Here is a 23,385-nt window from a genome sequence, read left to right on the forward strand (position 1 = left end):
CTTTGTGTCCTGTGGTCATTCCCAGCCCATCCCACCTTTCCTGTGCAGCCTGGGGGCCGAGTGCATTTTCCATCTGTAAATCCACCCCATATGCTTTGCTGACCAGACTTTCCAGTAAAGAAGTGCAGGTGGGTCCTTCCTCCCTGTGATGGGAGTAGCATTTCCCTTTCTGCCTTTGTGATTTGGGATGACTTCATCCTCTTGGTAGGACTCTGCTGCCACAGGAGCACCCCTGACCCTGCACGAGGACCTGGCTCAGCTCACTGGGGCCTTTGCAGCTCACTTTTAATGGGGGAAAGGGGGTGAAGAAGCAGAAGACAGAAGCAGGAGACAGGGAAGTGTAAATTTTTAAAATGTGTGATTTTCCAGTGTCCCTTCAAGGTGCTGGGAGAGAGTGGGCTGGGGGCTTCAGGCTGGAAATTGGGCTGTGTGAGGGTCCCACCATGCCCTGGTGCCATGGGTAGCTGAGGGGCAGGGAGAGAAAAATAGATCAGTAATCCTGCCCTGAATTCATTGCTATCAGAGCACCCTGATCTGCTTGCCCTGGTGGGAGCCCCAAGCTGGGCACTGCCATGAATTCTCTCTCCCTCTTGGGTTCTTTGGAGGCTGCACCAGCGGGATGGGCAGAGGGGGAGATAAAAGGTGAATCCAGCTTCAGTCCCCAGAAGGGAAACGGGCTGGGGGTGAGACTGCCCTGTCCAAGGCTGAGCTGGCAGAAAGGGACTATCACTGCTGACTCCATCCCCTTGAGCAGGGCTGGGAATGCTTTTTCCTGCTTGAAAGGGCCGTGCCAAGAGGCTGCCAACCCCGTAACAAACCCTGAGCCTCCATCACTGCTCCGTGCAGGACGGTGTTGCTGTGGGGGGTCCACGGGTCGGGGTTTGTCCCACAGTCCTTGCATGGGAACAGGCTGAGGTGAAACAAGCAGGAAAAGGCCACAACTCTGGTCAGCTCCTGGTCCTGCTCGTTGTAGAGCTGAATCCTCCAGGACCCCAGGAGCTGCTGTCTCTCCAGCCTGTTTCTCAGTGCCTGTTCCCCTCTTTTTCTGTGCCTCTGCTTCCCACTTCTGGTACAGACATGTCATTCCCCTGCCTTGAACATCTCCCTGCCTGGCTTTGCTGTGCCTTGTGGGGTGTCTTGGAGAGACTGCTCAGCACCAGGGTCTGCATCCCAGTGTGGAGACCCCAAACCTGCCTCTGGCCTCCTGCCTGCTCCCCTGGGGACAAGCGACTTCCCTTGGCTGGGAGGCAACAGAGCCCTGGTGAGGAGCAGCGTGCACATCAGGCTCTTTGGGACAGGCATATGGGGTTTTTGAGCTGCTCGTGCTGTACCCAACACTCAACACGATTCCTCTGGGGATCAATAAATCCCCAAAGATCAGGGTTTTGGAAAGCATCCTTCCTGTTCCCAGCTCAGTCCTCAGTTCCCCGAGCTCCATCCAGCTGCAGCATGGACCCATGGGCTAAGCCAGAGTCACTGCCAACCCTCTTGCAGGTCTGTTTGGTTTCCCCAACCTTGATTTCTCCACCTCTTCCCTCCCAGAGCTCCTCTGGTGGGACCCCACAGTGTGACCCAGTGGGTGTTTGTGTGGACCTGCCTTTGTCACCTCCCCTGGCTCTCCCAGCGTGGTGGCATTTAAAGCCTGGTGCCCAGAACTGCCCTGCAGTGGCCCCTGCAGCTGCAGGCTCCCGTGTGCCCCCATACACAGCAAGGGGTCGTGTCTGCAGTGGGAGTTTGGGGGATCTCGGCCAAAGCCAGGCTGTGCCAGGGTCGGTGATTGTGCAGCACAAAGCTGCCTTTGAGCCCCTCTGGTGAGGGGGAGCCCCAGAACGGAGCCAGGGCAGGGGCAGCACCAGGACCCCTGGCCCAAGGCAGTGCTGAGGAGGGGGCTCTGCAGGGCCAGCACTCCTCTGCCTCCTGCTCACTGCAGAGCAGCAGGAGGTTTGTCCAGATACTTTCAGATCGTTTGGGGTTTTCCTTCCTCTAGACCACTGTGTGGGTTTTGGGCTGAGTGGGATGTGTATAGCATCTCTCATGCTGCTGAGCTGCTCTCCCTTGCCCCAGTTTGCCCAGCTGCCCAGCTCAGTGTCCTTCATCCAGCCCTGCCTAACAGCCTGGCTGGGCTGGGGCTTGCAGGGGCTGCAGGGTGCCTCTGCAGGCTTGTTCTGCCCTGCTGCTCCTGAGCCTGAACCTGCTGGGGACACGAAGCAGGATCTCATTCTCTCCTGCAGGGCCCTGCACTGCCAGCCCCCACCCCTGACCCTAATGTGCCTTCCCATTCTGGGCTGGGGTCGCGATCCTGTCCCGTTTGTGGCTCCCTGGAGAGCCAAACAGAAAGCAGGCTTTGCTGCACACAACCTGGGCAAAAGCTGGAGCCTTCCTGGGTGTGTCTGCCCTGGCTCCTGCAGCCACAACCCCCATCCCTCAGTGGGCTTGGTGCTGAAGACCCAACCCCTCTCTCAGCCTGAGTGCAAGGCCCCACCGTGCTGCTCAGGTCTTCAGGGTCCACCAAGGGCCTGGGTTCTTCTGGCTGGGCTAGGGGGAGGCTCTGCCCCCACGTTTCTTCTCCCAATTCTCTCATCCGAGGTGGGAAATCACCTGGACTCCCCATGAAACCTTGTTTCAGCTGGGAGATACTCCCAGCCCACCCTGCCTCAGTTTCCCCACCCACCACAATCCCAAAGCAGCTCTTGGGCTGTCCTGCTCCCTCTGGGGATGTCCCCTGCTGTCCCCACAGATCTTCTGGGTTGATGGGATCATGTTGGGGTACTGCGACCCCAAGAGCTCAGCCTTGGCTGTGTCCTCAGCTCCTTCCAGATGATGAAAGAGACAGTCCTGGACAATTCCTACTGACCAGGTGGGGATGGGGACAAGGATGGAGATGAGAATGGGAATAGGAATGGTGATGGGAATGGGGGTAGGGATGGGGAAGAGAAGAGGATGGAGATGGGGACAAAGAAAGGCTGGCAATGGGAATAGGGATGGGATTAGGGACAGGGCCTGGGACAGAGACAGGGACAGGGGTAAGGAGGGGAAGGAGACAAGGATGGGGATGGGGACAGGGACAGAGCTCACCTTCAGAACATGCTGTGCCAGCAGGAATTCATGTGGTGCTGCCTGGTGCTCTGATCCTCCCTGGGGATTTGCTGGCCCCAGCACTGCTCATGTGCCTGCTGCTTGGCTGCCCCTGCCCTCTGCCCCCAGCTGTGCCCACCTCTTCATGCCCGGTGCCTGCCCTCCACATCTGCTGCATCTGGGACCGAGGGGCTCGGCAGAGGTGGGCTGGCAGGGGTGGGCTGGCCCAGGGAGCTGCAGGCCCCTGGCACCGTGTCTGCCACAAGGCTGCGTGTTTGATGCCAGACTCCTGGGTCAGCCACGTCTGGCACCGCTGCTTTGGCCCTGTGGCTATTTTGAACTCCTTCATCTGCACTGGCCTCTCTTGCTATTCCCAGGATGTTTGGGATAAGGGAACTGGTGGTGGAAGCTTTCTCCTTCTCAGCTTTTTGTTCCTGTTGGTGATTCTCCCTGCTCAGGCCAAAAGCCAAGGTTTTTGTGGGGTCCTTGCTGTGGGAGCTGACAGGGGTCTGTGCCCCCCCACCCGTTCCCCCTTCACAACTCCCCCAAGCTGGAGCATCCCCAGCTGAGCAGGATGCTGCAGACTTTATGTGCCCCTTCCTCTACAACAACATCCTGCTCTTCTGCCCGGTGAGTCAGGGTGACCCAGGGCAAGGCCAGGTGTCCCCACCTGGGGGTCCTGGGGTGCTCCAGAGGGCTTCCTCTGGTTCTCACCCTCCTCCCCCAGCTCCTCTGCTGCTGTGACTGTGCCTCGAGTGCAGCTGAGGTCGCTACTGCCACCACCTCCCCTCTGTGCTGCTCACCAGCTTCCTCTTCACATCCCCTGGTGCTGCTCCGGCTGCATCATGAGCAGCAGTCCCCAGTGCCCCCAGTGCCAGCGCTCTGTTCCCTGCCCCCAGAGCAGCCCCTCGCAGCAGGAGCTGTCCAAGGAGCCCCAGCAGCCACAGCCAGCAGCTTTTCCACATCTGTTCTGTGCTGGGCACCCCCTTGCAGCTCGAGGGCATCCTCTGGGATGTGTGCCCGTGCCAGGCTTGGCCGTGGGGCCGCCTGAGCCCCACCAAGATCCCCAGCACCTTCTGCCCGGCCAGGCTGGCCCTTGTGGGCAGCGCTGCCATCACCAGCGCCTTGACTGTGGCCTTGGCCCAGACCCGTGGCTCTGGCAGCTCCCCAGGCCTTCCCATGGGCTGGACCTGTGACAGCGTGCGAGGGGCTGGGCTGCAGAGCCTGGCAGGACCCAGCATCCTGGCAGCCTCTCTGTGGTGCTGTTGGATGTCTTGCAGTGTCCCTCTCCCAGCTCCCTCTGCGCCCAGTCTGTGCCTCAGTTCTCCCAGGGCAAGCCAGCGTGATTCCATGGATCTGGGGCAGGCATGACGTGCCATCCTCTGTGGGGACCCGGCAGTGTAAGCCTGCATGTGTGTGTCAAGGTTAATGAGTAATTAAGGTGGTTTTTGATGAAATTCCCAGGCAGGCCACAGGGGTCCGGGGTGCATGGAGCAGCTCTGCTGCTCCCCAGTAACAGCAGGCTCGAGAGAAAGAGCTTTAAATTAAAGTGGAATAATGATGGTGCAGCTCTGGGCTCCTCACTGCTGGGAGCAGGATCTGGGGGTGCAGCTCTCCTCCTTGGAGGGCACAGGGAGGGAAAGCAGGAGTCCTCAGCTGTGTGGGTTGACATGGGGCACATCCCCTGAAGCCTCCCACCCACCCACCCAAGCTTGGGAAGGAACTGGCTCGACCATCTGCATTTATTTCTTTCCAGGGCTGACAGAAAGGCTGAGAGGGTGGACAGGGGGGCCCGAGGCGGGTTGGGGGAGCTCAGCCCCTGCCCCCGAGCAGGGCTGGGCTACACGAGGCCGTAGTAGCGCCGATAGGCTTCCTGCAGCCCGATCTGGTCGGCCAGCTCGTCACAGTCGGGGTTGAGCTCGCACACCTCGCGCTTGGCCTCGAGGGGGTCCCACGGGGCTCCAGAGACGCTGCTGGGGACAAACGGGGCACCCAGGGGTCCGGGGGGTCCCACGGGAGCCGGGGGCTCCTGGGCTGAGCCAGCAAGGGGGAGCCATGTGGGGCCGTGCTCCTCACCAGAGATCCCTCACCTGCCATAGCCGGAGTTGCGCTTCTGTCTCTGCACCACCTCGGCGCTGGCGCGTCTGGACACGAAGGCTGCAGGGACAGGGCGGTGTGGCAGGGCCTGTCCCTTGTCCCCAGGGCCTGTCCCCTGTCCCCAGGGCTGTGTCCCCTGTCCCCAGGGCAATGTCCCCTGTCCCCAGGGCAGTGGGGCAGGGGGCTGTGTCCCCTATCCCCAGGGCCTGTCCCCTGTCCCCAGGGCTGTGTCCCCTGTCCCCAGGGCAGTGGCTCAGGGCCGTGTCCCCTATCCCCAGGGCAGTGGCTCAGGGCTGTGTCCCCCGTCCCCAGGGCCGTGTCCCCTGTCCCCAGGGCCGTGTCCCCCGTCCCCAGGGCGGTGTGTCAGGGCCGTGTCCCCCGTCCCCAGGGCTGTGTCCCCTGTCCCCAGGGCAGTGGCTCAGGGCCGTGTCCCCTGTCCCCAGGGCTGTGTCCCCTGTCCCCAGGGCAGTGGCTCAGGGCCGTGTCCCCCGTCCCCAGGGCGGTGTGTCAGGGCTGTGTCCCCTGTCCCCAGGGCCATGTCCCCTGTCCCCAGGGCAGTGGCTCAGGGCCGTGTCCGCCGTCCCCAGGGCCGTGTCCCCTGTTCCCAGGGCGGTGTGTCAGAGCCGTGTCCCCTGTCCCCAGCCACATCACTCACCTTCAGAGCTGGGCGAGTCCTGGGTGCTGGCAGAGCCATCGGCGGCTGCGAGTGACACGGAGGGGAGGGTGGGCTCAGAACGGCTCTGCTCTCACCCCGCTCCTTTTGGAGCTCACATCCTCACTGACATCCCCCAGTTCTGGTCCCTATGTCCCCATTGCAGCCCCTCAGCCCAAAGCTCAGCAGTTTTCCCAGTCCCTTTGCTCCCTGCAGAGCTCTTCCCGGGGCACAGAACCACCCCCAGTGTCCCCAGCAGCCCTGCATTCCCCCGTACCTCTGCGGCAGAGGCCAAGGGTGAGCAGGGCCAAGAGGGTCAGCAGGACGAGGGACTTCATGGTGCCTTCCTGTGCTGAGCTGAGTGCAGCCCTGGCTCCGGGGTGTCTTTATAGGGTCCCGTGGCCTTGGCAGAGGGCGAGCACGGCCTCACCAGGGTTATTTCCAGCACATCCGCCATGGCCGGAGCTGCTGGCAGAGGTGGCAATTGTGGTTTGGGATGAACTTGGTCCCCCTGTGCCCAGCCAGAGCCCACAAAGGGAGGGGAAAGTGGCCCCAGGCCAGGGGGGATTTGCTGGTGGGCCCAGCCCTGCCAGCCTGGCAGCGCCCAGTCCCTGCTGGAATGGGTGATGGGGCACTGGGGGCTCCTCGTGCGCTCCCCAGTCACCCACTGCCCTGACCCAGCTCCCACTGCTGATCCCAGAATCATCTGTGACACAGGGAGACTTTCCTGCCAAAACCCGTGGGGTTTTCCTCCATGCGCAGGGCCAGAGGGAACTCGCTGGCCCACTTCTGGGGGACCAGCAGGTGCTTCTTTTGGGCAGTCACAGCGTCCCTGGGGTCGGTGAGCAGGTGCCTGTGCCTTGGTCCCCGCAGCTCCTCCCTGCCACGGGCAGATGCTGCGTGGCCAGGGCAGTCGAGCCCCTGAGTAACATTCTTCTTTCAGAGCCCGACCACCTTTTGATGCTGTAAATCCCAGCCCTGTCTCAAAAAGCGGAACTGGAGGCTTTGGGGCAGAGGGTGGACAGAACTGCTGAAGCAGAGCCTTTGTCAGACAAAGCCATAAATACAGAGTATGTGAGCCAAGAACACAGCGGGAGCCAGACTGGGAACAACAGCCCCAATTTATTGAGATTCCAGCAGAGCGAGGGGAGGCAGAGGGGAAACGCCAGGCAACTCTAATTGCTTACAGAGGCTGGGGCGTGGGGAAAGCGGCCGCTGCCCCTCCCAGCGTGTCCCAGGGCAGGGCCTCTCCTTCGGGCAGAGACCAGGGACTCAGCCCGGGGCCTCTCCTCACTCCCTGCCCAGCCCCAGGAACAGCCTGTCCGTGCTGCAGGCACCCGTCACTGCTGGGGCTCAGCCAGGGAGATCCTGGGAGCCTTCGCTTCCCCAGCCCGCAAACAGACGAGGCAGCAGCAGACAACTCTGGGTGGGGAAAACCAGTCTGGCTCTAGAAGGTTCCACAGAAAAACATGAAAACCCTGTGCTACAAACCCACAAAGCAGAGGCAGGGCTGTTCCAGCCTCTGCACAGATCCCCAGATACCTCAGGCTGCTGGGAGGGGACCAGGGCTAGAAAGTAACTTGGAGAACAGAATTAATGGGAACGAGGAACTTGGTGCAGCAGCTGCTGCCACATCTGCAACAGGCAGGGTCTGAACACAGGGAGACTGAATGAACCTGCAGGCACAGTGACCCACTCGTGCTCCTCGTGGGCTCCTCAGACCTGGGCACAGCCTGGCTTAAGGCACTGAATTTTGGCTAAAGCACAGCTAAAACAGCTACAAAACACCAAATGTGGCTTTGGGAACTGAAATCAAGCCTGTCACAGCACTGAGTGGAGCAGATGAGAGCACAGACACACTTTGTGACATTCCTCTGTCTAGCTGAGTAGGAAATATGGAATTGCCATCCATTTCCAAAGATCTCAAAGGTTTTTTGTTTCTGCACCAAATCTGATCAAACTGTGCCAGTCCAGCAGCTGTTTCAGTCCCTCTGCATCTCCGGTGGCCTGATGGGGTAATTGTCAGTTTGGGTTCTGCACACACCTTGTCCCATCAGTGCTTTGGGACAATGAACTGTCTCAGCAGAGCCTGTGGGACATCCTGTGGCCTCACTGGGGCTCCTGGAATGTCATGATGAGTTCTCGTTGCTCCTTACTGCTTGCCTGGAAGGAACACAACCCACAGACCTCAGCACGAAGCTTCTCCCACTCTGCCACACTCGGGGCTGAATGTGAGCTGAGCATGTCACACACTGCTGTCCCCTGGGACCATTCCACATCCCACCCACTGCACAGGGAAAAGCACCTGAGACCTCCAGAGACAATGTCCACACCCAAAGTTTCAGCAGGACTTGGCTGCTGGGGAGGTGCTGGAGAAGTGGAGGGTTTGGAAATCATTCCAGGCCCCACTGAGCCCCGCTCCAGCAGGTGCCGTGAGGAGGTTGGTTTGGGTTGGGCTGGGTTGGTTCGGTTTGGGTTGGGATGATTTGGGTTGGGTGGGTTCGGTTTGGGATGGTTTGGTTTGGGCTTGGTTGGTTTGATTTGGGTTTGGATGGTTTGGTTTGGGTTGGGATGGGCTGGGCTGGTTTGGTTCGGTTTGGGTTGGGATGATTTGGGTTGGGTGGGTTCGGTTTGGGATGGTTTGGTTTGGGCTGGGTTGGTTTGATTTGTGTTTGCATGGTTTGGTTTGGGTTGGGATGGTTTGGTTTGGGTTGGTTTGGGCTGGGCTGGTTTGGGTCTGTTCAGTTTGGGCTGGTTTGGTTTGGGTCGGTTCGGTTTGGGATGGGTCGGTTTGGATTGGGAGGATTTTGTTTGGGTCGGTTTGGGTTGGTTTGGTTCGGGCTGGGCTGGTTTGGGTCGGTTCGGTTTGGGATGGTTTGGTTTGGGTCAGTTCGGTTTGGGATGGTTCGGTTTGGATTGGGAGGATTTTGTTTGGGTCGGTTTGGGTTGGTTTGGTTCGGGCTGGGCTGGTTTGGGCTGGTTTGTTCCGGTCTGTTTTTACCTGCCAGGCCTGTTGGCGAGCCTGGATCAGCTGCTGCAGCTCTGCAATCCTGTTCCTGCCCGCCAGCACGGCCTCGGCCGCCGCGCCGCCGCGCTGCTCCCTGTCGCGCAGCGCCCTGCGCAGGTGGGCGCGGTGCTGCAGCAGGTAGGGCAGCAGCGCGCTGCGCACGTCCTGCTCCGGGAGCCCGCTGGGCCGCCTGCGCACGCGGCACGCGTCAGCACCAGAGCAGGGAGCAGAGAGCAGAGCTCAGAGACCCCACCCGGCACGGGCCCACCCCGCTGAGCTGAGCCAGCTGGGATCGCCTCTGGGGCTCCCCCAGCTTCCTCTGGCACGGGGAACTGGGCACAGCCAGAGCGGGGACCCAGGGCAAAGCCCTGCTGGAGGGAGCAGGGAGCTCCTCCCGAGCCTGACCCTCCGTGGGTGCCTGGAACAGGCAGGATGTCATTCACCCCCCAGCCCAGAACACAGAATCCTCTGCTTCTGGTCACAGTCGCCAGTCTGCCTCCCAGCTGGCTCAGCCTGCAGTGTCTGCTGAGGCCCCGAGGCAGGGACACAGAGCACGCAGGGGGACTCTGCTGCTGGACAGGTGCTGTGCCCAAAACACCCCATCAGCCCTTTGGATTGTCCCCCCATCTCAGTGGCACTGACCTCCCTGCACTAAGGAAGTGAATGGAAATTGATCCTGCACCCAGAGAAGCACAGATTAAACTGATTTCTGTGTGTTTTAGGCCCCGTGACATTGCTGTAAAGACACAGCAGCTTTCAGACCCTCCCTTGCAGCATGAGGCCAACAGGACACCCAACATCACCCAGGAACTGCCTGTTGCCCTTGTAGGAACATGACCCCCACCCCTGGTCATCCATACCATGCTGGCTTTTCCCGGTCCTTTGCCTCCTCCACGATCTTATCCAGGGAACTGAAGAGCTCCTCCAGATTCCCTTCATTTTTCACCTCCTGGATCTCCTCCTGTGAAGGAAGGACACAAGGTGAACACAGGCACCACTCTGCTTGTGAGTCTTTGCTGGTCATGGAATCAGGGAATTGTTTGGGTTCAAAGGGACCTTAAAGCACATCTTGTTCCTTGGCCTTTCACTAGACCACGTTGCTCCAAGCCCTGTCCAACTTGGATTTAAATTCTTTCAGGGATCCAGGGGCAGCCACAGCTTCTCTGGGCACCTGTGTCAGGGCCTCAGCACCATCACAGGGAGCAATCCCTTCCCAATATACCATCTAACCCTGCCCTCTGGCAGGGGGAAGCCATTCCCCCTTGTCAGTCCATCCCTTATCCAAATTCCTTCCACTTTGTCCTGGAAGAAGAGCCCTCACCCTGGGAATCACCGTTCCTGGGGGTGTTTAACAGATGTGTGGATGTGGCACTTAGGGACATGGTCTAGTGGTGGCCTTGGCAGTGCTGGGGAAATGCTGGGACTCGATAGTCCCAGTGGTGTTTTGCAACCTGAACGATCCTACAGCACTTTCTGGGAAAGACAAAACTCTGGAGAGCAGCCTCAGCTTTCTGCTTTTGCCATTTAGGAAATGTATTTGCTGCCCTTAATGTCAGCCTGTTCAGCACTTTTCCCCGTGCCTTTGAACCCCCTTTTGGACACCCCAAACCCTCCGCAGCCCCCAGGTCGCTCCCCCGTTCACCTTTACGCACGCCTGCAGCTGGGAGATGAACTGATCGTAGATGCTCCGGGTCAGCGGCGGCTGCAGCTTGTAGACGCAGCGGTAGCAGCTGACAAATCTCTGGTAGCTGCAAGGAGGGCAGGATCGGGACGGGCTCACGGTGCGGCCGCGGGGCTGTTCCCGGGGATCCGGTGGCCGCAGGGTCACGGCACGGTTGGGACCGGGCTCAGGGGTCCCTCCCCGCCTCACCTCGCGGCGGCCACCAGCTTCTCGAGGAACGTGTCCACCACGGTGCTGAACACCTGGGCGCGCCCCGGGGCCGCCGCCGGCGCCGGGCCGGCCCCGCCATCGGCCCCGCCATCGGCCCCGCCGCGCTCCGCCCCGCCCGCGCCGCCGCCCGCCGCCGCCATGGCCCCGCGCGCGCCGCCGCCGCCCCAGACCGGCTCGGGGCCCCGCCCCCGGCGGCCGCCGGCGCGGGAAGGGAGCGCGGGAAGGGAGCGCGGGAAGGGAGCGCGGGAAAGGAGCGCGGGAAGGGAGCGCGGGAAGGGAGCGCGGGAAAGGAGCGCGGGAAGCGTTTGTACCGCTCGGCGGGGCCGCCCCGCCCGGCGCTCCCGGTCCGAACCGAACCGAACCGTGACAAAAACCGCCGCGGTGAAAGTCCCGCCTTCCAGCGCGGGGCTGCGCCCGGCCCCGAAGCGAAGCAGCGCGACTGTGAAAAATGCAGATTTTATGACTGGCTTTGCGCAAATGTTACAATGAATATGATATGTGTGATGGTGGAAAGTTATGCTGCATTAATTCTCTTAAATAATGTGTTAAACACAGTTTTAGGTTCCAACAGAATGTTAAAATAGAAACTCTGCTATGAAGTTTTTTTTAAGAAATGAGATAATTGCTTCGAGGAATACCTAAATCTTCCAGAAAACAGGAATTTACAGTTTTCTTATCAGAAGAAGCTAATTTCTTCAGGCCTTGCTCAGACTCAAAGACGCCAGGGGATTAAAGGAAACAGTTGACATACAAGAAACAGTTCTTGTTTTAAACAGAATGTATGCATAACCATGAAGGATATACGAATATACAACAAGCTATTGCTTTTAAGGTTATTCCTTTGTTCACAAAATATGCTTTTTGTGACTTAGTCCGAGAGCATCCAGACGTCCATAATTCTTCACTTTTTATTATCTTATAACTATCCTAACTCTAAATTTTATTACTCTAATTATATTACTATTTTTATAATAATTTTATTATTATTAAACTTTTAAAATTTTAAAAAAATCAAATAATTAACGTTTTTCACAGTGACAAAGCGTCCTTCCCTCCCCAGTGCTCCTAGAAATGCCCGCCCTGCCCCCCAGCGGCTTTTAGTGAAACAAAACGATCGAGCCTGAAGAATTCAGGAAGAAAAGAAGCAGCAAAGTTCAGCTCGGTTAGAGATTGAAAAAGCGACTTTTCCCATGTAAGAGGCAACCAGGAGCCGGGCCGCGCCCTGGGGGTGGCTCTGGGTCACAGCTGCTTCCAGGCATTCCCCGTGCTCCGGTTCTCCTTAACTCGCTCCGAGCAGCCGCCCCTCTCCTAGCCCTCGTCTAAAGGCTAAGGGTGAAACCCTTTCTGTGACACGACAAAAAGCAGCAGCCTCCCCTGGGGTGGAGGGTCATGTGCTTTTAAATGCAGGCACCAAACTGAAGGTCTCTCACGTTTATTAGTTGTCAAGAAACGTTGCTGGTTACGAGAGGAACATGAAGTTTGACAGTGTCTCCCCACGCTGGTGCTGCTGCCCCTCTGTTCTGCACACTGGGACTGGCCCTGCTGCACCTGGCAGAGGTTGATCCTTATTGTTCCTGTTGATATCAGTGTTAACATCCTGCTGCCTTGTGATTTGGGGTTCTGTTGTTCTGCTTTTCAGAGCAGAATCTATTATTAGAGCAAGAGCTGACTGGTGTCAACTTTTAATCAACAAACACGTGGCCAGAGCAGGTGCAGAAGGTGCTGCTCCAACAACTCCACCAGTGGCTCCAGCATCCAGTGCCTTTCTGAGCACTGCAAGAAACAAAAACGGGATGAAGAGGGCTCTGACGACTCACCCACAGCCCCATCACAGCACTGCCCCTTAGAATCAAGCTCTGCCCTTAGCAGAGAAGCCTCTCCCTCCTCAGCAGCAGCTTCAGCACTCTCCATCTCCAGCAGGCACGGTGGCATGTCCAGTGCCTGCTGGGCAGGGACGAAGGGCAGAGCCACACTTGGTGAGTCCCCCTGGGAAGAGACAGCCAAGTGGAGCCCAGCAACAGCCACAGGTCAGCAGGATCAACACCTCAACCAAAATTCCTGGTTATGGCAGAAGGGGAATGGGGGTGGTGCACTCTGTTGTGTGGAGGTGCACCCCAAACCTCCCTGGACGTGGCAGACCCAGATGAGCACCACGTGTGGGCAAGGCAGCATGAAAGGCAAATCTCAACCACCAAGAGCAGCAGAGTGCAGTCAAACAATCCCCTCCCTCCCCTCCCCTCCCCAAAAAGCAGCCTCTGGTTTCATCCCCCTGAAGTTTTCACCTGGTAAAATACACAGAGCATAGCTCAGGCTTCTGATCCAGCAATTGTGCAAAACATTATCCTTGCCCTTCCCAAACTGGATGAGCAGAATTTAAACTCATGAAGTGAACCATCACTTCTTATTCAATATAAACATGCCTGTCAGGTTTGAACCGGATCAAAAGCCAGCAAAAAGCTTTTCCTTCCCCACATCCCATGTAATTATAGCTCAAAGCCCTTTCAGTCCTCATCCAGCTGCTGGCAGCACCATGATCAAACACTTCTAAACTGCATTTCTGGGCTTAAACTACCTAAGGTGGGAAGTGGCCGCAGCCACTCTGAACATGCAGGATTGACACACTGAACAAGGCCACAGGACAACCATTCAGTTCTCCAGAAATCAGAATAAGCTTCCCTAAAATAAAAAAAAATTAAATTACAACAGATTAAAAACACAAGTTAGGTGTCAAAACCGCCATCAGCTAATTCCAAACAGTCAGCTCAACTCCCGACTTGCTATCAGCCACTTGCTGTTTGGAGGATGAGAGATGGGGAACATTTTCCAAGAATATACAAAACAAGTATGTAGATCTACTCAAAACGCAGGAAATCAGGTCTGAAGTGGTTCCAGGTTACTCTTGTCTCACATCTTCTAGAAATAAAAGCAGGTAATTGGAGAACGTCACTTGTCTATTTTCTGCTTCCAGCTTCCCACAGCACAACTGCCACTAGAGACATCCCAGCAGAGGGTCCTGCTGCAGGCTGTGAGTCTCCTTGGAAGTTTGGCAAAGATGAAAATAATTTAAAGAGAATAAATTGGCTTTTTGCTTAAGCCAGTAAATCTTTAATTTAAATAAAAAGGAATTAATAACTTGCCAGGATGCATTCACACACCTGGAATGGACTGTTCCAGGCAAAGTGCACTGCCAAAGGTCACAGTTTAAGCAAAACCAGCAGCAGACCGTTGCATGACACTCAAATCTAAAGAGGTGAAGTGCAGTTGCTTTTGCATCCGCCTTGTGCTGTGAAACCAGCCAGAGACGAAGGCACGGCAGCTGCGTCGCACCCCAGGCTCTCCCCTGCAAACTCAGATTCACAGGAAGGTTCTCCTCCACCAGCTGCCTCTACCAGTGCCTCGAGTCCACCAGCTCTGGGCGCAGGCTCAGCTTCTTCAGCGTTTCGTACCCCACCACGATGACGATGGTGGAAGGAGTGGCCGAAATGATGCGGGCAGAGAGGCCTTTGGTCAGCCCCCAGGGACCTTCCTCTGCAATGAGCTGCTTGAAGGTGAGAATGATGGAGCTCTTGCCTTCCACCTGCAATGCCAGAACAAACATTGAAAGAGCTGCCAGACTCCATACTGAGCTGCTCTGCGGCTCTGCTGCAGCTGAACACTGGAGACAACAGATCAGCCAGTCCAACAGCCTTGATCTGGTCTCCAGAACTCCCTGAGGAGGGCAGCAAAAAAAGCACCAAGTCCTAAGGAGGCAGCAGGAAGCAGCAGCTCTCCCTTTCTGAAGGGAAAGCCTGTGTGAGCAGGCCAGGCTGGCACTGCCAGCCTTGCTCCCTGGGCTCCTCTTGCTAATGCTGAGAGCAAATTAAGCATTAGCCAGGGAGAGCAAGGAAGCAGCTCACCTGAAACCAGAGATGAGAGCCCAGGCTGAACCCCGCCCTGCACTGTGGCCAGCAGCTGAGCTCTTACCTGGACCCGAGCCCTCACCACATCCATGGGGTTGGTGAGGGTGGAAGCTGTGGCAGCCGCAAGTGGCCCTGATATCGCTTGCAGAAGGAGGTGGGGACAGTCTTTAGGAGTCAAACTCGAAAGCTGTTCTGGGAACAGGAGAGAGAAGAAACTTTCAGGGGATGCTTATCATTTCCGTAACTCCACCCCCTAACTCCAGCTGATTTGCAGTGGGCAGAATCCCTGATTTACAGCCTGCCAGCTCCTCCCACAGAATCTCAAAGTGGTGCTTCCCACACCAACCAGGAGCTGGCACAGCACAGGGAGCAGGACTCATCACACTGGTGGCTCCAGGACACTCCCCATGCCTTGTCCCACAGCCTCCCATCAGCTGCCACTCTGGCTCCCAGGCCAGTGGGGCAAATTGGACAGAATAAGCTTCCACATCCCCAAAACAGAGCACGAAAATACCCACCCTCTTTAGAAGGTGGAGGAAGCCTTAAGACAAGGCTTCGTTGGAAGGTGTCTGCAGAGATCTGTACAGAAAGCTGTCACTCACTACTGGGCACTGTCTAGGAGATACCCTGGTATCCCACTGTGGATCCCTAAGGAGAAAAGCACCATGTAGTGCTCATCCCAGATCTCCTCACTCTGCTCCTGCTGCCTGGCCAATAGGATTTGAATCTCCCAAACTTTTATTGGTTAAAGTTGGAGAGAAGAGTGTTCAAAGCCCCATGTTTTGGATGATGAGGAAGCCTGTCTGGCAGGAGGGAAGGAAGAAGCTCTGTTTGAGACCTTGAACACTGTCTGGAATCAGGGCCAGCAGTGTCCTTTGAACCCAAGGAGGGTTCAGTGACGCTGCTGCTGCTCCAGGATCAGAGGACTGGGAAATGCAGCCAAAGGAGATTCATTGACAGCTGGGGCTTGTTTCCCATCATTTCAATGTCCACTGAGAAGACAGGGAAAGAGCAAACACCTGAAAGCTGAGAGCTCTGGTCTTTCCATATCAACTGCCTTTTCTTACATGCCCTCCTTTGAGCCCTTTTGGTATGAAAATCTTACAGTTTGTACACCGGGTTTTGGTCTTATAAACTGTTGACATGGAGACTGATGGGAGCACCCCCACAAAGTACAGACCAACATGCCAAGCTGCCACTGCCATTTAAATGCAGCACCAATGCTTCCTCTAGCTCCCAGAACTCTGGAAGGTACACAGGACCTTTGAGACATCTGGATTTTGAAGAACAGGTGCATCTTGATCTCCAAGATGTACTTTAGGCCCAGTACAGCAAAACCCAAACTGCTCATTACCACCACCTTTTAGCAGAAATTAGGTAACTAGATGCCTAAAAACCATGTGCAAAGCTGCACAGCAGAAATCTAAAGGATCATCAGAGGTGGAAGTAAACCTTAGCTGGCCAACACCTTTAGCCTTTGGAACACCCCAAGGAGTGTGAGAACTGAGCTAGGGAGAAAGAACTTTCTACTGAGTGCAGTTTTCCATCACAAGACTCAGCGCCAATTTTAAAGTTACCAAAACTGAAGCAACACCTGACAGAAATCCAGGGAAGATCTGGCCCTTGTCTCTGCCTGTTGGTTTTGCCATGAGATTTGTGGCTCTAAAAGTCCCTTTGCCATATATGAGATGCCTGAGTTCACATGAACTGAAAGATGAACTATACTTACATGGTGGCTCCAAAACTCTGCCTTCCTCACTCCCGTGGAGAAGGCACTATTTGGGATTAGCGGAAGAGAAAGTTAAAGCAGATGCTTGAAGGCCCACTTGCCTGGAGCCATCCAGTTTGAAGTCCTACAGCACTTGGACCCCTTGTTCTGCATTGAAACACTGCTGTCTGTTAAACTTCCACCCAGCATCTGCAGAATTCCCACACAACCAGATGTAGCTGCTTAGTTCAGGACGGATTCTGCTCCCACCCCCAGAGAGAAAGCAAATCACGCTGAATCCACAGTGTCAAGAGTCCATCCGAGGGGCTTCTGGCTCTCCTGGGATAAGAGACATTTCAAGCCTCCTTTCACTTACCAGCATAGAAGTGGTAGAAGGGCCACCAGACCGCACTGTTGGGAATATAAGTGAGCAGCGAGGCCACATAACCCCTGTAGAAGCCTCTAAAACCGTCAGCCTTGAAAATCTGTACAATGATGTCCTTGGTTTGGCCAAAGACCAGCAGACGCTTCCCATCCTGGTTCTGCACCTTGAACCTGCCCATGCTTTCCCCCTTCCTCTGCATCATGAGGTGCTGGGAGATGACATCGATGGGCACCGTGATGCTCTGGGCCACCAGGGAGGCCGAGCCACCGGCCACCAGGGACTTGACAGCGTTGTTGTTGTTGTACCGCGACACGTACTTCCGAGTGAGCTCGTATGTGGTCACGTAGCACTGCCCTGAGATCAGGGTGAAGGTGTTGACCAAGAAGCCACGGTAGAGCCCGGCCGCCCCTTCTGTCCGCAGGATTTTCACAAAGGCATCAAAAGTCCCGTTGTAGAGGCTCTTGCCCTTCTGAACCTGCAGCCGCGTGCGGATGAGCGTGAAGGGGTAAACGCTCACCCGGATCATCATAGTCATGCAAATCCCAAACACGTAGAATTTCCTTTTGTCCAAGTGCTCCCACTCGATGATGGGGATGTTCCGTTTGTCCTCCATGGCTCCCTGGGCTCAGGCAGGAGGGGTCCAGATCTCCCTCAAAGGTACAGAGCAGATCCAGGCCCAGCCTTCCAGCCTTGACCAAGCAGACTGCAAGTGCTGGCACCTGAAATGAGAGACCCCTTGGGTAGAGGACAAAGCCCCGCTCGCTACAACCGCCCACATCACCTCCAGCTCGGCTGACTCTCCTGGGGCACACAGCAAGCCCTTGCACAGCATCGTGCCAGCCCAGCAGAGGGACTGTAACCTCCAGAGGCAGGGCCCTACCGTGTGGCTGATGGTGACACCTTCTGATGTTACTGAGGCTGTTTTCTGAGCTCCAGCAGCAGCTCTCACCACAGCCCAGACTGCTCTGTGGAAAAGCAAAGCTCCCATGCCTTCGGAAGCAGATGAGCACCACTCCAGCAGCACACACACCTTTTAAAGGACACGCAAGATCAGGGATGGCCAACCAAAGCAGCTTCTCCCCAGTCATTCCAAGCCCGTGATGCTCCCAGGTGTCAGGACGTCACTTTTCAATTCCAGGATCTGTACAAAGAAGAAAGTGACAAATCCTTTTGTGTTCCTAGATTCCCTGCGTGAATTAGACCCATTTCTTTGGGCACTTCCATTCTTATCTTCCTAAAGCTGGAGGGTGATGAGAAGGTGAAAAGAACAACAATGGGAAAACAAGGCAAGACAGCCACGTAGAGTCTCCACACTGATAACCAAGATCCTGAAAAGAAGGGGTTAAATGACAGCCTGGGATGTCTCTGTTGAGCTGCTTGTCAGCTACATGAGCAAAGTTCACCCTCCCTTCCAACACTCCTGATCTGATAACCTTCCTTCCACTGCTGGCTGTGCTCAGAGCACCAGGAATGGGGAAGAGGAGGAGGGAGGGGTGGTTCAGCCTCCTCCAGCCCCAGGTGCTGCAGCTCATCACCAGGTCCCAGCAGGCACTACCTGCTTCTCCACAACCAGGCTCCTGGTACTTTCAGCTGCTGTAATTAGTAAATTAACTTTCTGAGTGATTAGCCAAGCTTGGGCTAAGGGAACCTACACACAAGGCCAGGCAGCAGGAGAAGCACAGCTCAGATAATCACCCAAAACAACATGGACCAGTTCACTGCTGGTAAGGACTTACTTTCACATCAAATTAAAAAAAAAAAAAACTGGGGTGTTTGGGTGGCTGAACTTTTGGGAAAGGCTTGACTGCAGCTGGATCATAACTTGTATTCCAGGCACTGGAAGTGTGTGCCAAGGCACGAGTTGAATTGCTGGAGAGCAGAGCTAGAGCAAGAAGCAGGAACAGGAACAAGGGAGCCAAAAACCTTGATCTGAAAACAGATTCACCAGGTGAGAACTCAAAGGGATGGGCAGTCACCACCACACACTGATTTGGGGGCACTTTACATTACCAAGCCATAACATCAGTGCCTAAAGGAGCTCCAAGGGAGAGGCACTTGGGACAAGAGCCTGGAGTGACAGGACAGATGGAATGGCTTCCCACTGACTAAGAGCAGGGTTAGATGGGATATTGGGAAGGAATTGTTCCTTGTCAGGGTGGGCAGGCCCTGGCACAGGGTGCCCAGAGCAGCAGTGGCTGCCCCTGGATCCCTGGAAGTGTCCAAGGTCAGGCTGGATGGGGCTTGGAGCAGCCTGGGACAGTCGAAGGTGTCTCTGCCACGGCAGGGGTGGGATGAGATGGGCTTCAAGGTCCCTTCCAACCCAAACCAGCCTGGGACTCTTAGGGAAATGTCTCAACACTTCAGAATTCATGAAGAACTCACACAGGCCAGAGACATTCTGTTAGAAACACAGTAACAACTGGAAGTTGTTTACCTCTGGCACAGAGAAGAAGTTACAGTTATGAAATGAAGGCAGATCAGGGTGGGTGTCCTCTTAAGTGACCATTTCAATGCCAGTTGGCCAACAAAATATTTGCTGAACAGGGGCAAATGGCATTTCAGGCTACCACAGCTCCTGCAGATGGACAGGGGAATTAAAAACACCCCCAAAAACCACCTTTTTACCATTGTAAAGAGAGCTACACTTCACCCTGCCAGCCAATTGCCTTAGCAGTTAAGGCACAACAAACACCCCAGCCTGGCTAAGGAAAGCCTGGATTGCTTTCGTTACAATTACAGCCTTACTGGGTTTGCTAATATTGACATGATTTGACACACAAAGCTTCCTGCACAGGAGTTATCTGTGCATAGCATCTATGAAAACACAGCTCAGTTCTTGCTAAGAGTCCCACTAGCTTAATATTTCATTTAAAAATTAAAATAGAGTCTAGCCAATATGATTCCCTGGTGAAGCCTGAGGGTTTAGTCCATACTCCAAATTCCTCTGCCACCCAGAGATGGAATTGAGCTCCCCACAAAGGAAAGGGAAGGGCTGCCTGCAAAAAACATTCTTATTACTGCAATGGAAAACAAAACAACAACAACAATAATAATTCCTTGATCTTTATTTAGTTTTATGTGCTCTAGTGCTTTGGGTTTAGAATTTCAGCCACAACTTCTTGAGGAAACAACTATACTTCCTCTGGACTCTCACCAATAACTCCTCTCATTCAGGATCATTGGACAAAGCCACTTTGACCCCATGGCTCTGAGGCACTCCAAGTCCCTCCTGTGTGGAAGAAGGAAGGGATGCTGCAGCTCCAGCATGGCTGCAATTCTTACGCTGCCAACACAAAGAGTTTTGCTCAGAGCATTTAATCTTCCAGAAATTTAGATCATGGCCTTGCTTAGGGCAGGGATCCCATCACACTTATTAAGCAACTCTTTGATGATCTTCCAAGGAATTTTAGGGAGACTGATATAAAAGTAATCCATCTACATCTCCTAAGAATTGACCTGCCCTCCAAAACAAGGTACAAGCACACCACAGCTCACACATCCTTAAACTCTGGAGCAGCTTCCTGCCAAAAGCACCCCTCAGTGGTTCATTCCCACCATGCACAAAACAGCATTTCTTGAACTTCTGCCTGGAAATCCAAGCAGGCGGTACCGAGCAGGGCGTCCCTGCTCCTGCTCTCTCATCTGGGCACAGCCTCAGTCTCCTACACACAGAACTCGGTATAAACCCCCCAGTTCATGCCCTTTAATGCCACCCTGTCCGTCTGGTCCCCAAACCACTCGCTGCTGCAGCTGGAGCTAAAGATGATTCTCTGGCAAACACAGACAGGGCCTTTGTGTGCCCCGGGCAGGGACGTGCCCTGCCCAGCATGCTAATGCCTGAGCACCGGCCTGGGAACCATCTGCAGTCAGCCCCAGGCTGCTTGGCACCTCCTCCAGCACAGAATCACACAACAGCCTGAGCTGGACAGGGCCCAGCAGGGGCCAGCTCTGGAGTGAATGTGAATGGCCCATCCGGGATGGAACCTTGACCTTGGTGTTAAAGGCACCGCGAGCAGGTCACCGAGCTCAGCTAACGCCACCTCCACCTCACTGAGGTGAGCTAACACCACACCCACCTCACCGAGCTCAGCTAACACCACATCCACCTCACTGAGGTGAGCTAGCACCACAGCCATCCCACCGAGCTCCACATTCACCTCACCGAGCTCAGCTAACACCACATCCACCTCACCGAGCTCCACATCCACCTCACCGAGCTCAGCTAACACCACATCATCCCACTGAGCTCCACATCCGTCCCACGGAGCTCCAATCCATCCCACCGAGCTCAGCTAACACCACATCCATCCCACCGAGCTCCACATCCATCCCACCGAGCTCAGCTAACGCCACATCCAGCTCACTCACACCGAGCTGAGCTAACGCACACTTCGCTCCTCAAACCCAACCCGCGGAGGGACAGAACCCGAACCCGGCACAGGAGGGAGTGCAGCTCTAACCCAGCCCCTGGCAGCCCCGGGGACAGCCGTGCTCCGCCGTGGCAGCCCCGGGGACAGCCGTGTTCCGCCGTGGCAGCGCCTCTCCGATGGCAGCACCGTGCTCGCCCCGCGGGCAGAGCCCCCCGCTCCCACCGCCGGCCGCAGCAGCTCGGCCGCGCTCGGGGGCACCGAACGGCGGCACGGCTCGGTCCGCTCAAGGTCACTGCCGGGCCAGGCGCGTCCCCAGCCCCGCGGCTCCGTGTGCCGGGGCTGTCCTCGCTGTCCCCAGGCCAGCGGTACCCCCGGGGGGCTCTGGCTCCCCAGCCACCCGGGCAGCCTCCGGGCTCTGCCCCGAGGAGGGTCCCCGGACCCTGCAGCTCCTTTCCCCGCGGGGCTCAAGCCCTGTCCCGCCTGCCCCTCGCCGAGCGGCTCCGGGCCCTTCCCCTGTGCCCCGGGCCCTCCGGCCCGTCCTCCCGGGTCCTTCGAGGGGTCTCACACCAACCCCGTACCCGATCCCGCCTCACGCGCGCCCCTCGCCAGCCGCCCCCTCTCCCCCCCTGCCGCCCTCCCGTCCAGCCGCGCAGCTCCACACCTGCCCGGGCCCCGCTCAGCCGCCGCCGCCGCCCGCACCGGCGCCGGGCCGCCACCGTCGGGCCGTGCCGCACCGCTGCGGGCCCAGGCCAGGCCTGTCCCCGGCCCCGGCCCCGGCAGCCCCTCACCTCACGGCGGCGGGAGGGAGCCCCGAGAGCCGCCGGCCGGGCCGGCCCCGCCGCGCCATGGCCGCTCCCCGCCGGAAGTGACCGGCGGCGTCAGCGCCCGGGCGCCGCCGCCATCTTGGCACCGGGCAGAGGTCGCACCGGAAGTGCCCGCTCACTTCCGGCCTGCAGTAAAGAGGGTGGCTGGGGGCGCGCGCGCGCCTTAAAGGGACCGCGCCGAATTACGGCTCTTAAAGGGCCAGTGGCCCTCAGCGCTGCGTGCGGGTTCTGCGCGCTGGAGGGGCCGGGGCGAGGCCAGAAAACAGCACGGATGGACCCACGGGAGGGAGTGATGGGCGGGTGTGAGAGAGCTGTCACACTCCCGGCACTCTGTGCCCCTCGCTGCGCATACACCCTGCACAGGAATGCGTGTCCCTGCAGGCCCACGTGTGTCCCTGCACACTCACACGTGTCCCTGCACACCCACGTGTGTCCCTGCACACCCACCCGTGTCCTTGCACACCCAAGTGTGTCCTGGCAGGCCCACATGTGTCCCTGCACGCCCACGTGTGTCCCTGCACGCCCATGTGTGTCCTTGCACACTCACCCGTGTCCCTGCACACCCATGTGTGTCCCTGCACACTCACCCGTGTCCCTGCACACCCACCCATGTCCCTGCACACCCACCCATGTCCTTGCACACTCACACGTGTCCCTTCATGCCCACCCATGTCCCTGCACACCCACGTGTGTCCCTGCACGCTCACGTGTGTCCCTGCACACTCACACATGTCCCTGCACACCTACCCGTGTTCTTGCACACCCACGTGTGTCCCTGCACACCCACGTGTGTCCCTGCACACCCACGTATGTCCCTGCACACCCACCCGTGTCCTTGCACACCCACTCGTGTCCTTGCACATCCATGTGTGTCCCTGCATGCCCACGTGTGTCCCTGCAGGCCCACGTGTGTTCCTGCACACCCACCCATGTCCCTGCACGCCCACGTGTGCACACGTGTTCCCCTGTCCTGGGCCTCGCCAGAGTCCCAGCAGTGCGAGGCATTGATTTTTCCTTTTTTAATAAAAAAGCAGGGAGCAGGGAAATGTACAGCTGCTTTGGCTTCCAGAGGCAGCTCCAAGGCGTGGGACGTGGGCGGGGGGGACAGCCAGGGACCAGGGGGGCTCTGCCACTCAGGGGACCCCGGGATCGGGGGCGCGCAGCACCGAGGGGCAGTGGCAGTGCTGGGTGGGTGCCCACGGGCCTGGCTGACGGAGCCCACTGCCCCACGGTGAGGTTTTTATGGCACCTGGTTTGTTCCCTGGGGTAACACTGGTGTCAGCATCCACCATTTCCAGCCGTCCCCACCCCACGGGGACATTTCTCCTCTGTGCCACATCCTTGGCCTGTCCCTGTGACCTTCCTTCACCCTCCACTCTCTCCCCGTGCCACTCCATTGCCCCCTCCCATCTTCTTCTCCCACCCCACGCCCGCTGCTCCCGGGGCCCATTCCACCCTCAGCCCCAGAATGGGAGCC

At 57.1% G+C, this 23,385-nt stretch overlaps 3 protein-coding genes across 5 annotated transcripts; all 3 read right to left on the bottom strand.

Moving 5' to 3' along the window:
• Positions 1-4,799: 4,799 nt before the first annotated feature.
• On the bottom strand, positions 4,800-6,168 carry BGLAP (bone gamma-carboxyglutamate protein). The gene is made up of 4 exons (XM_021532210.3): positions 6,102-6,168; positions 5,828-5,872; positions 5,166-5,232; positions 4,800-5,048 (listed from the first exon to the last, which is right to left on the bottom strand). The coding sequence occupies exons 1-4, from the start codon at positions 6,160-6,162 to the stop codon at positions 4,916-4,918; spliced, it is 306 nt and encodes a 101-aa protein (XP_021387885.1). The 5' UTR covers positions 6,163-6,168; the 3' UTR covers positions 4,800-4,915.
• Positions 6,169-6,921: 753 nt separating this feature from the next.
• Positions 6,922-10,862, bottom strand: PMF1 (polyamine modulated factor 1). Its single transcript, XM_021532282.2, has 5 exons — positions 10,702-10,862; positions 10,474-10,579; positions 9,692-9,792; positions 8,826-9,021; positions 6,922-7,987 (listed from the first exon to the last, which is right to left on the bottom strand). Exons 1-5 carry the CDS (start codon positions 10,860-10,862, stop codon positions 7,934-7,936), a joined length of 618 nt encoding a protein of 205 aa, XP_021387957.2. The 3' UTR covers positions 6,922-7,933.
• Positions 10,863-12,138: 1,276 nt separating this feature from the next.
• Positions 12,139-21,979, bottom strand: SLC25A44 (solute carrier family 25 member 44). Of its 3 annotated transcripts, none has more exons than XM_021532201.2 (5): positions 21,873-21,979; positions 17,745-17,855; positions 16,706-17,433; positions 14,686-14,813; positions 12,139-14,299 (listed from the first exon to the last, which is right to left on the bottom strand). In XM_021532201.2, exons 3-5 carry the CDS (start codon positions 17,325-17,327, stop codon positions 14,108-14,110), a joined length of 942 nt encoding a protein of 313 aa, XP_021387876.1. In that variant the 5' UTR covers positions 17,328-17,433; positions 17,745-17,855; positions 21,873-21,979; the 3' UTR covers positions 12,139-14,107. The 3 variants fall into 3 exon arrangements, with proteins under 3 accessions (XP_021387876.1, XP_077645500.1, XP_021387878.1); XM_077789374.1 differs by lacking the exon at positions 21,873-21,979 and adding an exon at positions 21,746-21,814; XM_021532203.2 differs by lacking the exon at positions 17,745-17,855 and having other exon boundaries at positions 21,873-21,954.
• Between the last annotated feature and the right edge of the window lie 1,406 nt (positions 21,980-23,385).

Source organism: Lonchura striata, chromosome 33, assembly GCF_046129695.1.
Source record: "Lonchura striata isolate bLonStr1 chromosome 33, bLonStr1.mat, whole genome shotgun sequence".
NCBI classification, from domain to species: domain Eukaryota; kingdom Metazoa; phylum Chordata; class Aves; order Passeriformes; family Estrildidae; genus Lonchura; species Lonchura striata.

Bases quoted from the DNA above. Each gene is read 5' to 3' on its own strand.
- BGLAP (XM_021532210.3), bottom strand. From the start codon at position 6,162: ATGAAGTCCCTCGTCCTGCTGACCCTCTTGGCCCTGCTCACCCTTGGC. The intron at 5,233-5,827 runs GTGAGTGATGTG...CTGTCCCTGCAG, and splicing joins GGACTCGCCCAGCTCTGAAG to CCTTCGTGTCCAGACGCGCC. The intron at 5,049-5,165 runs GTGAGGGATCTC...GTTTGTCCCCAG, and splicing joins CGCAACTCCGGCTATGGCAG to CAGCGTCTCTGGAGCCCCGT.
- PMF1 (XM_021532282.2), bottom strand. From the start codon at position 10,862: ATGGCGGCGGCGGGCGGCGGCGCGGGCGGGGCGGAGCGCGGCGGGGCC. The intron at 9,793-10,473 runs GTGAACGGGGGA...CTTCCTTCACAG, and splicing joins AGCTGCAGGCGTGCGTAAAG to GAGGAGATCCAGGAGGTGAA. The intron at 7,988-8,825 runs GTAAAAACAGAC...TGTTCCTTCCAG, and splicing joins CTCGCCAACAGGCCTGGCAG to GCAAGCAGTAAGGAGCAACG.
- SLC25A44 (XM_021532201.2), bottom strand. From the start codon at position 17,327: ATGGAGGACAAACGGAACATCCCCATCATCGAGTGGGAGCACTTGGAC. The intron at 14,814-16,705 runs GTAAGTGAAAGG...TCCTGTTCCCAG, and splicing joins CTTCTACCACTTCTATGCTG to AACAGCTTTCGAGTTTGACT. The intron at 14,300-14,685 runs GTAAGAGCTCAG...CTGGCATTGCAG, and splicing joins TGGTGAGGGCTCGGGTCCAG to GTGGAAGGCAAGAGCTCCAT.